At 36.8% G+C, this 12,642-nt stretch overlaps 1 protein-coding gene across 1 annotated transcript in view; it reads right to left on the reverse strand.

Moving 5' to 3' along the window:
- Positions 1-1,086: 1,086 nt before the first annotated feature.
- The window catches only part of RpS13 (ribosomal protein S13), a 62,778-nt gene continuing 51,222 nt past the window's right edge, over positions 1,087-12,642 (reverse strand). Inside the window, exons 5-6 of the mRNA XM_090386843.1 lie at positions 11,347-11,447; positions 1,087-1,179 (exon numbers count right to left, since the gene is read on the reverse strand). Of these exons, the coding sequence (XP_090242969.1) occupies positions 1,146-1,179; positions 11,347-11,447 (135 nt within the window). The 3' untranslated portion in view covers positions 1,087-1,145. The remainder of the gene's footprint in view (positions 1,180-11,346; positions 11,448-12,642) is intronic.

A 12,642-nucleotide genomic window follows, 5' to 3' on the forward strand; every position in this document is an offset into this window, starting at 1 on the left:
AACCAGAGCATTTTATTTCCTGTAATTTCCCCTACAAACATTTACATCAAATATTCTATTTTATATTAAAATCAAGTTATACAGGAAAAAAGTAGTAAAGAAATCTAAAAGCCTTTTCATTGTTTATGCAGAGTATCCTCTTTTTGGACCATTGTCATCAAAATTTAAGCTGTGCATAACATTTCTGTTGGCAGAAATGATCATATGGCCACTTGCAGACAAATTTTTGGCACAAAATAAAATTCATATTTGCTTTAGTAATAAATATTCATTAGCAAAAATCCCTTCAGGTCATAAGCTTCAAACTATCTTAGTAACAACAAATAAATTTAGACCACACTAATGTGATTGACAGACACTTCCACATGAATGATTAGCTACAGCAAGTTTACTGTGGGTGCATATAACTGACAATTACTTAACAAGGTTCAGTTTGGTGAACTGCACACATTGTGAAAGCAAAGCATCTCTGCATTTCTAGACTCGAACCTAGCTGCACCCAGTTTTTGCTTATAATTCATTCTTATTATGATATTAAAGGGAACCTTATTTAGAACCTATTAAATATTAACCGCATGGACAAGCTGGCTGATGAGTAATGGGATCATTTCAAAGGGAAACTGGGAGGCACCCATGCAACTGTTATCAACAACATGGGTGCTGAGCCCCCCAACACTTATATGTAAGGCATTTGCTGATCTATATAATTTAATTAAAATGGTACAAGATGTAAATAGGCATGTATTTTTGATACCCTAAAAATTATTTTAATGTACAGTAATTAAATGTTGATCATTATGAAAATCTGCAAGGCTGTTATGTTGGTTTGGTTTTTATATAGATGTGGTACATTACCTTTTTGTGGTAGGAATTGTGCAATAGACTGAATACACGGCCTAGTTTAATGGCTGATTTTTTAAATGTTTACTGTAAACTGTACAGAAGTTCCTGTTTTAGATGTGGGCATATAAACATGAAATGTTACTTAAGATATATACAATTGTTTTGTTATATAACATTTTTTTGAATAAATTATGCAATTCTTTTTTTTTTTTTTTTTTTATATGTGAAAAATAAAATACATACTGAGTGAAAAGTCTAATGCTTTATTTTTGTGCAGATTTCACATTACATTAAAGTTTTCATCAGGCAACCAAAGCAGATGCTGTGGATGATTCACTGAAAAATAAAATAAAATTATTTTAGGTGGCTATTAACCAGTTCTAACTGAATTGGAACAAAAGACTGCTGAAATTATAAACAAGTGTAAAAAATATATAAATAAAAAAACATTACAATAGGAGGAATGGTTTCATTGCTCCCTCAATTATGCAACATTTCTTAAAGAGGATTTTTATACAAAGAATAATGCATTGTATAGCACCGCTATATTTTAAATATTACAGATTTAAAAAAGAAAAGCGGAGAATAGCCCTTCTAAAAATAAAGCTTGCATACAGAATTTTGCTTGCTTACAATGAACAAAATGTAAGAAATATTTTTTGTTACAGTGCATTGATATTAAATTTGATTGCAAGTATTGCTTTTAAAATCAAAATTCAATGATGTACAATGGGGCCTCACATCTGATATTCTCAGGAACCGATTTATCTTCCATGAGGTCTTTTATTATACGGACCAAGACTTTCTGATATACTGTGAAACCCCCACTTTATATTAATCCATTCCAGAGACACTATCGTATCATGTTGTGAAAATATTGTAATGTGAACCCAATAACACATTGTTTTTTAGTAATTCGTCCAAAAACCTTGGAAGCTGAACTTTTCACTATTTAACTGAGCTATTTATCTCTCTATGATGGAAATTGTACATATTGATTAAAGCATAACACAAAAAAAATCATTTCAACTAAAGGATGCAGAAACAAAACACGGCCAAAACTTTTACAAATGCTGCACAATTGGCTGAGAGAAAGGATCTGATTGGAGACAATCATAAGCCCATATCCCATCGTAAAGTGGAATCAGCTGAAAAATACCAATTCAAATCATTAAAATGCACTACACTTATACTTTCATCATTATCATATGTTCCATTATATGTGAAATTTTTCTAAAGCACATTTCTGGAGGTCACTGCCATAAAACAATATGCAGTTTCCTTTTTATTGGGCTTTTCTGTTAGTGCAGTGGTTTTCAACCTTTTTATAATAACGGCACCCTACTCAATTTTCTGCCTATTAGATCCGATCTTATTATTTCTGCCTATATATTATATAATATTAAAAAATATATATGTTATATGATATTTATTACAATAATATAATTATAAAAAGTACATTTCATAATACAAATTATATATATATACAGTATATAATTTTATTCTTTATATAGAGGTACTAAGAAAACATCAATTATAGTTTACCAAAAAATTATAAAGATACTGTACACCTTTTTATAATGAAATAAACATATAAGTTTAAGTAACTTAAACCCAAATTACGTGGCACCCCTGGAATGTTGTTGCGGCACCCCAGTTGAAAACTAATATAAACAGATAGTAAAACTTGATTTTATTACATTTGCAATAATACCAACAGCTGGATTTCTGTGGATTTTTGTTATTATGGTGAAATGTGTATTTCCCCTTCCTCTTCAATCATAAAAAAAACAAATGTTCAGAATCTTCTCTTCATTCCTACTTAAGCTTCATAAACTTCTTACTCCACATCTCACTTATGCATATCATGTTAGTTGCAATTTGTGCATGCACTGTTCTTTGATATTGATTGCTTTTTTACTGTTTAAAATTTTATATCCCCAAGTAAGTGAACAGAAATATACTATAATAATTAATGATAAACACCAGCCAAGAAATTAAACTGAAAATTTAATATAAAATAAAATACAATAAAGATTAAAATATAGTTAAAAGCAGTAAAATTATCTAAAATAAACTGGGTTAAAAGCGATAAAACAATGAAACCTGGAGCTTTCGGAGACTGCCATCTCCTTCTTCAACAGCATACTACTAGTGCTAAGACATCCTTAAGTAGCAGAGCAGGTCCATGGCACTCATGCACGTAGTCATCAGACACGTGATCTACATTCTCCATGCGCGTATCGGAAACGGAAGTGGCTCGGGAGCGTGTCAAACAGAGCCGGTCATCCCTTCTGAGGACAACTGCCTCAAACGGGTCCCCCTGTCCCTATTAATAGTATTGTGACTGGATGAACCGATTCGCAAGTTCTCGAGCCACTTGCGTTCCCAAAATCCATGGGCGCGGTCAATAATGACCGCGTCTTCAGGGGAGATCCGGTGCTGCTTTTCCCAGAAATGTTCTGCCACAGCAGACCTCGCATAGTTAGCAGTCTTGATAGCGGTCGTGTGTTCCCCCAGACGGTCCTTTAAACGTCGCCCCGTTTCCCCCACATAACACTCCTCGCAATCCGGGCACTTAATCTCGTAGACCACATTGCTAGCATGGTCCTGGGCCACAGGATCTTTAACTTGAGATATCACTGTGTGCAACCACCGACTCGGAAGTTGCACACAGTGGGTCTGGCACTCCCGCAGTGGCCGTACAATGCGTTCTGAAAGGCCCGGATAGTAAGGAATGTATGCAGTAGCCACAGGGGCAGGCGACTCCCTACGATTGGACTCAGCCCTATAAATATATTTGTCCAAGACTCTCTTGGGGGTATCCACATTTCCTGAGGTCTGCTGTGACTCTGCAAATTTCCTTTTTTTCAGGGGTACTACAGTGGGTCCCCACCCTATTCAACAATGCCCTGGCTACACTGTTCTTATGATGATAAGCCTGTGCTGAGCTGTAATGAACAAATTGGCCACGGCACATAGGCTTTCTATAGATCGTTGTTTTTAATCTAGACCCATCTCTGCTAACCAAGACATCCAGAAACGGGAGGGACCCAGCTTCTTCCACCTCCGAGGTAAATTGTATAAATGTGGAGAAGCTGTTGAGTAAATTGAGCACCTCATCTTCCTTTCCCTTTTTTAAAATGGTGAACGTATCGTCCACATATCTCCTCCACTCGTGCATGGGGAAATCCAACTGATGAAAAACCCTAGTTTCCAGTTCCTCCATTGCCAAATTGGCACTGATGGGGGAACCCATGGACCTGCTTATACATAACTTTTTGAAAAACCATGGTAGTGCTTGCGAGGCAAAATTAAACGGCTTTACAAATATCATCAATGCTTAGTGAAGATCTAGCACTAAAGCAGTCGTCCCGTTCCAAGGCCAATCTTGCACAATGCACCCCATGTTCACATGTACAAAGTAATGACAGGGGGACCCGTTTACACCCCCTGTTTGAGGCAGCTGTCCTCGGAAGGGATGACCGGTTCTGTTTGACACGCTCCCGAACTCCCCCAGAGGGTCTTGGACAAATATATTTATAGGGCTGAGTCCAATCGTAGGGAGTCCGTGCCCCTGTGGCTACTGCATACATTCCTTACTATCCGGGCCTTTCAGAACACATTGTACAGGCACTGCGGGAGTGCCAGACCCGCTGTGTGCAACTTCCGGGTCAGAGGTTGCACACAGTGATATCTCAAGTTAAAGATCCCGTAGCCCAGGACCATACTAGCAATGTGGTCTACGAGATTAAGTGCCCGGATTGTGAGGAGTGTTATGTGGGGGAAACGGGGCGATGTTTAAAGAACCGTCTGGGGGAACACACGACCGCTATCAAGACTGCTAACTATGCGAGGTCTGCTGTGGCAGAGCATTTCTGGGAAAAGCAGCACCGGATCTCCCCTGAAGATGCGGTCATTACTGACCACGCCCATGGATTTTGGGAACGCAAGTGGCTCGAGAGCTTGCGAATCGGTTCATCCAGCCACAATACTATTAATAGGGACAGGGGGACCCGTTTACACCCGCTGTTTGAGACTTGTCCTCAGAAGGGGATGACCAGTTCTGTTTGACACGCTCCCGAGCCACTTCCATTTCCGATACACGCATGGAGAATGTAGATCATATGTCTGATGACTACGTGCATGAGTGCCATGGACCTGCTACTTAAGGATGTGTCTTAGCACTAGTAGTATGCTGTAGAAGGAGACGGCAGTCTCCGAAAGCTCCAGGTTTCATTGTTTTATCGCTTTTAACCCAGTTTATTTTAGATAATTTTACTGCTTTTAACTATATTGTAACTATATTTTAATCTTTATTGTATTTTATTTTATTTACATTTTACTGTATATTATATTATTTTATTTTAAATTTTAAGTTTAATTTCTTGGCTGGTGTTTATCATTAATTATTATAGTATGGAATTTCCCAGCCCCCATAGGCCTGATTGAAGAAACAGAAATATCAGTTAGTATGTACATATTACAATATTAATTAAGTTATAATACACAAGTGCAAATTTATTTTAATTTTGCTAACCAGTGGAAAATATTCTTTTGATTTTCAGGTATCATTTATTTTTGTTAATTGGTAATGTAATAAAGTGTAAGGCGCCTCTGTAGCCAGGTGGGAAGGAGCAGCAGTGCGTAGCACACGCTTCTTGATTAGACCGGGGTTCGAGCCCGTCACCACCAAATACGGAGTATGCGGAAAGGTCAAGGAATGACCACCACACCGGAGCAATATGGCCTTAGTTGCTAATGCTTCTAAAAACCAAATAACAACAACAAAGTGTAAATTCATGATCTTTACTTTAATAGCCTGTGGATAATATTCCTCCTATTTTCTCTTATTAGAATTAAAATTCAATTCGCAAACATGATCACAATGACTGGCACATACCAAATATCGCATAGTGAACAGTATTTTATTATTGAGAGTGCATTGTAAAGTTATTTGATCATACAGTGAACCAATCTTAAAGCAGGGATCCACTGTAGCTGGGTGGACATTTTCAGATGCATGGCAAGCGGAACATCACTCATACAATTGTTCTCAACCAAGTATCATCTTTGTTATTGTCCAACACAAAATTCCCTCATGTTATTCTTTATCTACTTTTTGATGCGCTTGTTCAGTGTGTAAGCAGAATATATTTTTGTTAATTACAGTAATTTAATTGTGCCTATTTTTGAATTTATTAATTAAATAACCACGACTCCTAAAGCATAAGTTAAGAATAAATTTCCATTAAAGCATAAAAAAACATGGAGTAAAAATTTGTGTATTAGTATGTGAGCATGGTTCTCCTCAATCGACCGTTTATTATACAATAGTTAAACAAAAGGATATTCTAAAGAGTGTTAAAGTTAGTGACAATTCCACATCGGTGCATAAGGGAAAAGCTGATGGTGACAGTGTCTACACAATTTATCTGCAATTGTGCTAAGCAGATCTATGACGATTTGAAACTTAGTTGCAGTACTGTGCACTTTGAACACTTTAAAGCCAGCAGAGGCTGGTTCGAGCACTTCAAAAACAGGACAAACATGAAAAGCGTTGAAAGGCGTTGGAGTCATCCAGTGCTGATAAAGAAGCAGCTGAGGCCATTAAAATTGAATTCCAAGAGTCTATTGATCAGGAGAGTTATCTTCCCCAGAAGGTTCTTAATGTTAACAAAACCAGCCTCTTCTGGAAGCAAATGCCCAGGAGAACATACATCACTAAGGATGAGGCTAGTTTACCTGAGCATAAGCCTACAAAAGATGGGCTCACTCTCCTGGCATTGTTGAGTGCCAATGCCTCTAGAGATTTTAAGCTGAAGCCTTTGTGTATTTGTGTGTCACTAACACCTCCAGAGGATTCAAACAAAAAGTCAACAAAGGCATGCTGTGAGTGTTTTGGTGAAGTAACACTGCCTGGGTTACAAGATATGTATTCAATGAATGACCACTTGAAGTTTTCTGTCCTCCAGTGAAGAATTATCTTGAGAAAAATAAGCTTCCTGTGAAGGCGCTGCTCCTGCTGGATAATGAACCAAGCCATGATCCAACCCTGTTCAAACTAGGGGTACAATTTGACTTTGTTCAAGTCAAATTTTTGACACCCAACACCACACCTCTTCTTCAACCAATGGACCAGCAAGTGATTGCAAACTTAAAGAAAATCTATACCAAGAAAATGTTCACAAGTTTCTTTGCAGCAACCTCTAGTGAAAATGCTGTCATCCTCAAAGATTTTTTGGAGGTCAAAGTTCAACATCCTGGACTGTATGAGGCTGATCATAAGTTCTTGGAATGATGTTTCCACCAGGTGCTTAAATTCAGCCTGGAAAGCATCTGGCCTTTAATCATCCATAACTCTAACGTATTTGAAGATGATGGTGCCTTGACAAATATTGTGACTCTTGGTGAATCAATGGGTCTGGAGGTTGATGAAGAGGACCTCACTGACATTCATGGGTGTTATTGTTGTTATTTGGTTTTTAGGAGCGTTAGCAACTAAGGCCATATTGCTCCGGGGATATGTGGTGGTCATTCCCTGACCTTTCCGCATCCCCCATATTTGGTGTTCACAGGCTTGAACCCTGGTCTAATCAAGGAGCATGTGCTATGCACTGCCGTTCCTGCCCATGGAGATGCCATTCATGGGTGTGAACTAACAACAGAGGAGCTACAGGATTTGGAGAAAATTATGGCATGTGACACAAGACCAAAAAAGTTTCAGCTGAAGCCTGTCATTTCTTGTTGGAGCATTTAAGAGAAGTGGTAAAAAACACTGAACTCGTGATGTGCAAAATGCAAGACGAAGTCATTTCTCACTTCAGAAAGCTACAAAAAAGTTGTCAAAAACAGTCCATTATGGACAGTTTCTTTTCCAGTAACAGCAAAAGACGAGACTGAAAAGACACCTGATGCCTAATCTAGTTCCACCACCAATTAAGCCAGCATTGATTTAATCAGCCCTACACTTCAAGTCTAAGATAATTTCCAATTTTTTTTTTTTTTTTTAATTCTAAGCTGTTTTTTTAGAACTATTTATTAAATAATCTTTATAAAAGACTAATTTAGAAATACCTTTAAACCCGTTGGGGTCGCCAGTCAAGAGTTTAGATCAAATTACAGGACATCAATGTATTATTGGTTTCAACTTATACTTTCAACACAATAGGTTTTGTGGAACAAATTACCATCATATGTTGGGCCCCACTGTACTTGCCCAACTTTGATTAGAAAAACATTAAAAAAAAGTTATCACATTTGCTTCCACCTTAACAAAATAGTTAAGGAGACACAGTTAAGGTAAACCCTGAAACTTTTTTCACTAAAATACACTTTTAAAAAATAATTTTGAAGCTGGAAAATATGGTACAAAGCTGAAATGAATTCACTACACTGCTGGTGTTAATTCATTGATTCTCAAAATGCCTCAGCCACCACCACTTCCCAAATTCTGAAAGTGAGTGCTATTTCTGTATTTCAAACTTTGTTCTTTGAATAGTTAAAGGTATGACCAATGATAAAAATCATTATTTAATTTACATTCCATGAAACTGCTTTAGCAGAGCTTCTGAAATAGCCATAACTAAGTAGTCAGCATTGAAATGGTTACACCTGCCATGTTCAAATTCATGTAATGCCACAAAATACCAGAGTACTTAAATTGTTTCTGCAAACTCCTCTGATCCCATGTAATCACATTCCACAGCAAAAACAGAAAATTTTATTCATTTACAAGCGCTGCAACCAAAACTTGTAAAATGACATGGAAAAGCAATGACTGACACCTGACTGGTATATAATTCACAGCATGGGATACTTGAAAATATCTAATATCTGGTCAATACATTTGCTGCCATCTAAATGTGAGAGAGCTCATTCAATCAACATTTCATCATCCCAAAAATTTGTACAAAATGGTTGAAAATTAAAAGTTTGGAATTTATTGCTAAATGTGAACACTCATGCTGAGCTGAAATTAGAACACATCTTAAAATTTTATAAAAAGTTTATTCATATACATAGCAAAAGCAAAGAACAAATGAAATGAATTCTATAAACCTGTCCATGTGGCAAGTCTATAAACAAAAGCCAAGGATTACTGCAAAGTATTCAATAAGTACTAATACTGAGTAGTTGTTAAAATTTCATCTGCCTCTACATTTATGGCACTGGTTGGTTGACCACTTAAGAATGACTTTGTGTGCATTACAGCAAATCACTCCAACTGCCTTTTAACATATACATGCATAAAGGCAGTGAATATGTTAAATGCATTCACATCCAATTATTTACAGTATTTCACTGGCATTAAATTTAATGCTGTTACAACTATATCATTTTTCAGAATTATATGCCTTCCCCATAGCCCCAACAAGCTCAGGTCAAGATTTGCCCAAATCAGTTCTCACCATGTTCAGCTCCTTTATGGTTAAACTGGATGTTCCTAGACTCTGTTTCATAAAATGTAGTAGATTTTTTTTTTTTTTTTTTAGGAGCATTAGCAACTAAGGCCATATTGCTCCGGGGATATGCGGTGGTCATTCCCTGACCTTTCCGCATCCTCCGTATTTGGTGGTGACTGGCTCAAACCCCGGTCTATTCAAGAAGCGTGTGCTATGCACTGCTGCTCCTGCCCACCTGGCTACAGAGGCACCATAAAATGTAGTAGAGTCGAGGAACATCCAGTTTAACCATAAAGGAGCTGAACAATCATACACCCACAATAAACCCAACAAAACTGCACAGTTCTACTGGGCCCATCAATGTTACTGTAATTATGTTGTTACTAACTACACAAATGATTAGATTAGATAAAAATGCTGAAGTTCTTCCAACTTTAATATTTTTTTTACTGTTTAAAGTTTGAAAGGAGTGGCTCCTTTGAAAATCCAGGAGAATTAAAGAATACATAAATGAAAGCAGATTAGTCCAACACTTTCCACCACGTCAGAAATGCAGTTACCCACCTCTATCATAAAATTTAGTTTCATTTTCATTCAACCAGGTTTAAACGTGTCATTTAACTTCATCAACAAACTTTCCCCAAAAGATAGTTGGTTGGACACTACCGAATTGGTTTCAACTACCAATGCTGTACTGGAGGCATTTCAAAGATGCAAGCTCATTATTAGTTACTGTGACATTCAGACTGTCTTCAATGCCATAAGCATACCATACATGCTTACCAGAGTTTTCATGGTGACCTATTGTGATTCCCGACAAGCCATCTTATGAAGATGACAATTATAACAAAGACCAAGAGCAAAACCATCCAGTCCAACCTAACTGCAATCCCAGGCTCCCACAAGGTGATCTTCTGCCTGGTGCCTTACTGTCAGCAGCAATAATTCCATTTGTAACAGGCTGTCCTGAGGTAACTCACACTGACAACTTAAATTTTTGCTAAATTTTTGCTACCATAAATCTCAATGACAAAGAGTCTTAACATATCATCAGTAGTTCTGAACCATGCTCTAATGTTTCAATAACTACATTTAATTCTGCCTAAATATCCTGCAAAATCAGCTCAAATTATGTTCTCCTTGAAGCAGCACCCTACCATCTTCAATTTTTATTGAAAGATGTGCTAACAGAAATGTAATGACCTTGGAAACAGCTTCGACACAATATTACAACTCCATCAATAAATTGATTCCTTCCAACAAAGGAATCAATTTATTGATGGAGTTGTAACTGCAGGTGGCTTGCAAAAAACCAACTCCGTGTCAACAGCAAACCTGCACAAAACTACATACGCATTAACATTTATACACCTATACCGTATGGGGCAGCATCAGCAGCCCTAACTACCCTAAAGAGGATCTATTAGGGAATTAGCTAAAATTAAGCTACCATCAGGGATAAAAAGATCAGTGAAGAAGAACAATTAGCATTCATGCAAAATATGCTTTAAGTAGCCATATCAACAACCCCAATATACAGGACCTCTGCACCTGGCTTATTCCCCAACCATGCATATGATCTGCACCAATACTTTTGGCACAAAACAACAGACTTATGATTTTTTGGCAGATTTCTGCTGGCACATCTGATTTAGGATTCAGCAATGGGAACGCAACTTTGCAACACAAGTACAGGAGGCTAACTAACTCCCTCACTCTCTCTTGCTGATCACTTAAGTCTACAGCTATTCCCTGTTCACACTTTCCCATTAGCTGTTGTAGTCAGTGATGGACTGCTTGAATGTCTCAAAATGTTCTTTGTGAGCCTTCAACCTGTCATGTATCAAGATTCTTATCACAGTTTGACCCCTGCTGTAATACAGTGAGATTCTGCTATGATCTGGATTTCCTACTAGAAATATAAACCAGGAACCCCAGTCCTCCAAGTTTTCTTTTTAATTCTTGTCTGGTTATGTGATTTAATTATTACAGTTGTATAATGGTATGTAAAATCCCTAGCACCTTGCCATGAAGGGCAAAATGTTTCCACTTAAGATGCTACTGCCTATTGAAAAAGAGCTCAATTAAGTGTACTTACTACTTCCAGTTTGGAGCAAGGATCCTCCTAGTCTTGTAGTAACGAGCCAAACGATGAATGCGACTTTCAACCAAAATCAGCCTAAACTTAGAATCCTTGTCCTAAAATTTAAATAATCCTTTTATTAGCATTTTGATTCCAAAAATAAGATTTTTTTCCAATTACAATAACTGTATTTTTCTGTTCTCACAGAGTGCAGAAGACAATTCTTCAGACATCAACAAAAAAGGTGACATTTACCCTTTCCAAAAATTTTAATATATGGAAAACACTATCAGAAAACATGCATTTGTAAACACTGTCATTTTTCATTGGCATCTTGCCAAACGGCATTGCACAAACAGAGTAACTGTGCTGTGCATTCCAAATAGCTTTTGTAACACAATTGATTATCTAAATGTCATCAGCATAACAAATGAATAACTTTACTGTAGAATAGAAACCAAATATATTTTTGATAAAGGAACCAAAACCCCTGCCATTCTAAAATTTAAAAGCAGCACTTCCCAAACTGTGTTCCATAAAAAATCCTAATTATTAATTAAAAAAATAAAATAAAATAAATAAATAAATTTTGCATATTCGTAGCATATCCCACTTTTCTATCATAATAATTTTTTTCATTATTTATTATTATTATTATTTTTTTTGGTTATTAATATACCGGCATCGACTAATAATCAAGACCAGGGAACACTTTATTTTGGCAGTTTTTTGCATATAGAAGTAGGCATAGAGGTAACGACATTACGAAAAAGTAGCAATGTAGTGGTCCAATATGCCATTCATATGCAATTTAGCCTGGAGTACACGGATTGAGGGAGGGGGGGGGAAGCAAACCTATATAATATAACTCACTTCCTTGTATAATTTTTTTTGATAATTATCAGCATTTCGAAATATACTATTAAAATAAATGACCATAGATATGTGGTTGAAAAAAGTAACCTTAAAACGAGAAGCAAGTACTCCTAGTAGTACAACTGTGGTTGACGAAAACGAACACAATATTATCACACTTCAAGGTGAGGATGAACAATCGCAGCCTTTTGTTCCCCAAAAATTTGAAGTGAAAAAACAAGAACCAACTAATAAAAGACCAAAACAAAAGCATGACATTTATTTGAATTTTGGATTTACGTGTGTTGGAAATAATAATGCTATTGATTCACAGTGCGTTGTATGAAATAAAATATTAGCAAACAGTTCTTTGGCTCCCACTAAACTTGTGTTTCATGAGCGTTGCATAAATATATTGCCAGATGAAGTGTTCCATGACTAAAAAAGTTCGGGAAA

Source organism: Mastigoproctus giganteus, chromosome 12 (genome assembly GCF_048544385.1).
Source record: "Mastigoproctus giganteus isolate SK-2022 chromosome 12, ASM4854438v1, whole genome shotgun sequence".
Classification (NCBI taxonomy): domain Eukaryota; kingdom Metazoa; phylum Arthropoda; class Arachnida; order Uropygi; family Thelyphonidae; genus Mastigoproctus; species Mastigoproctus giganteus.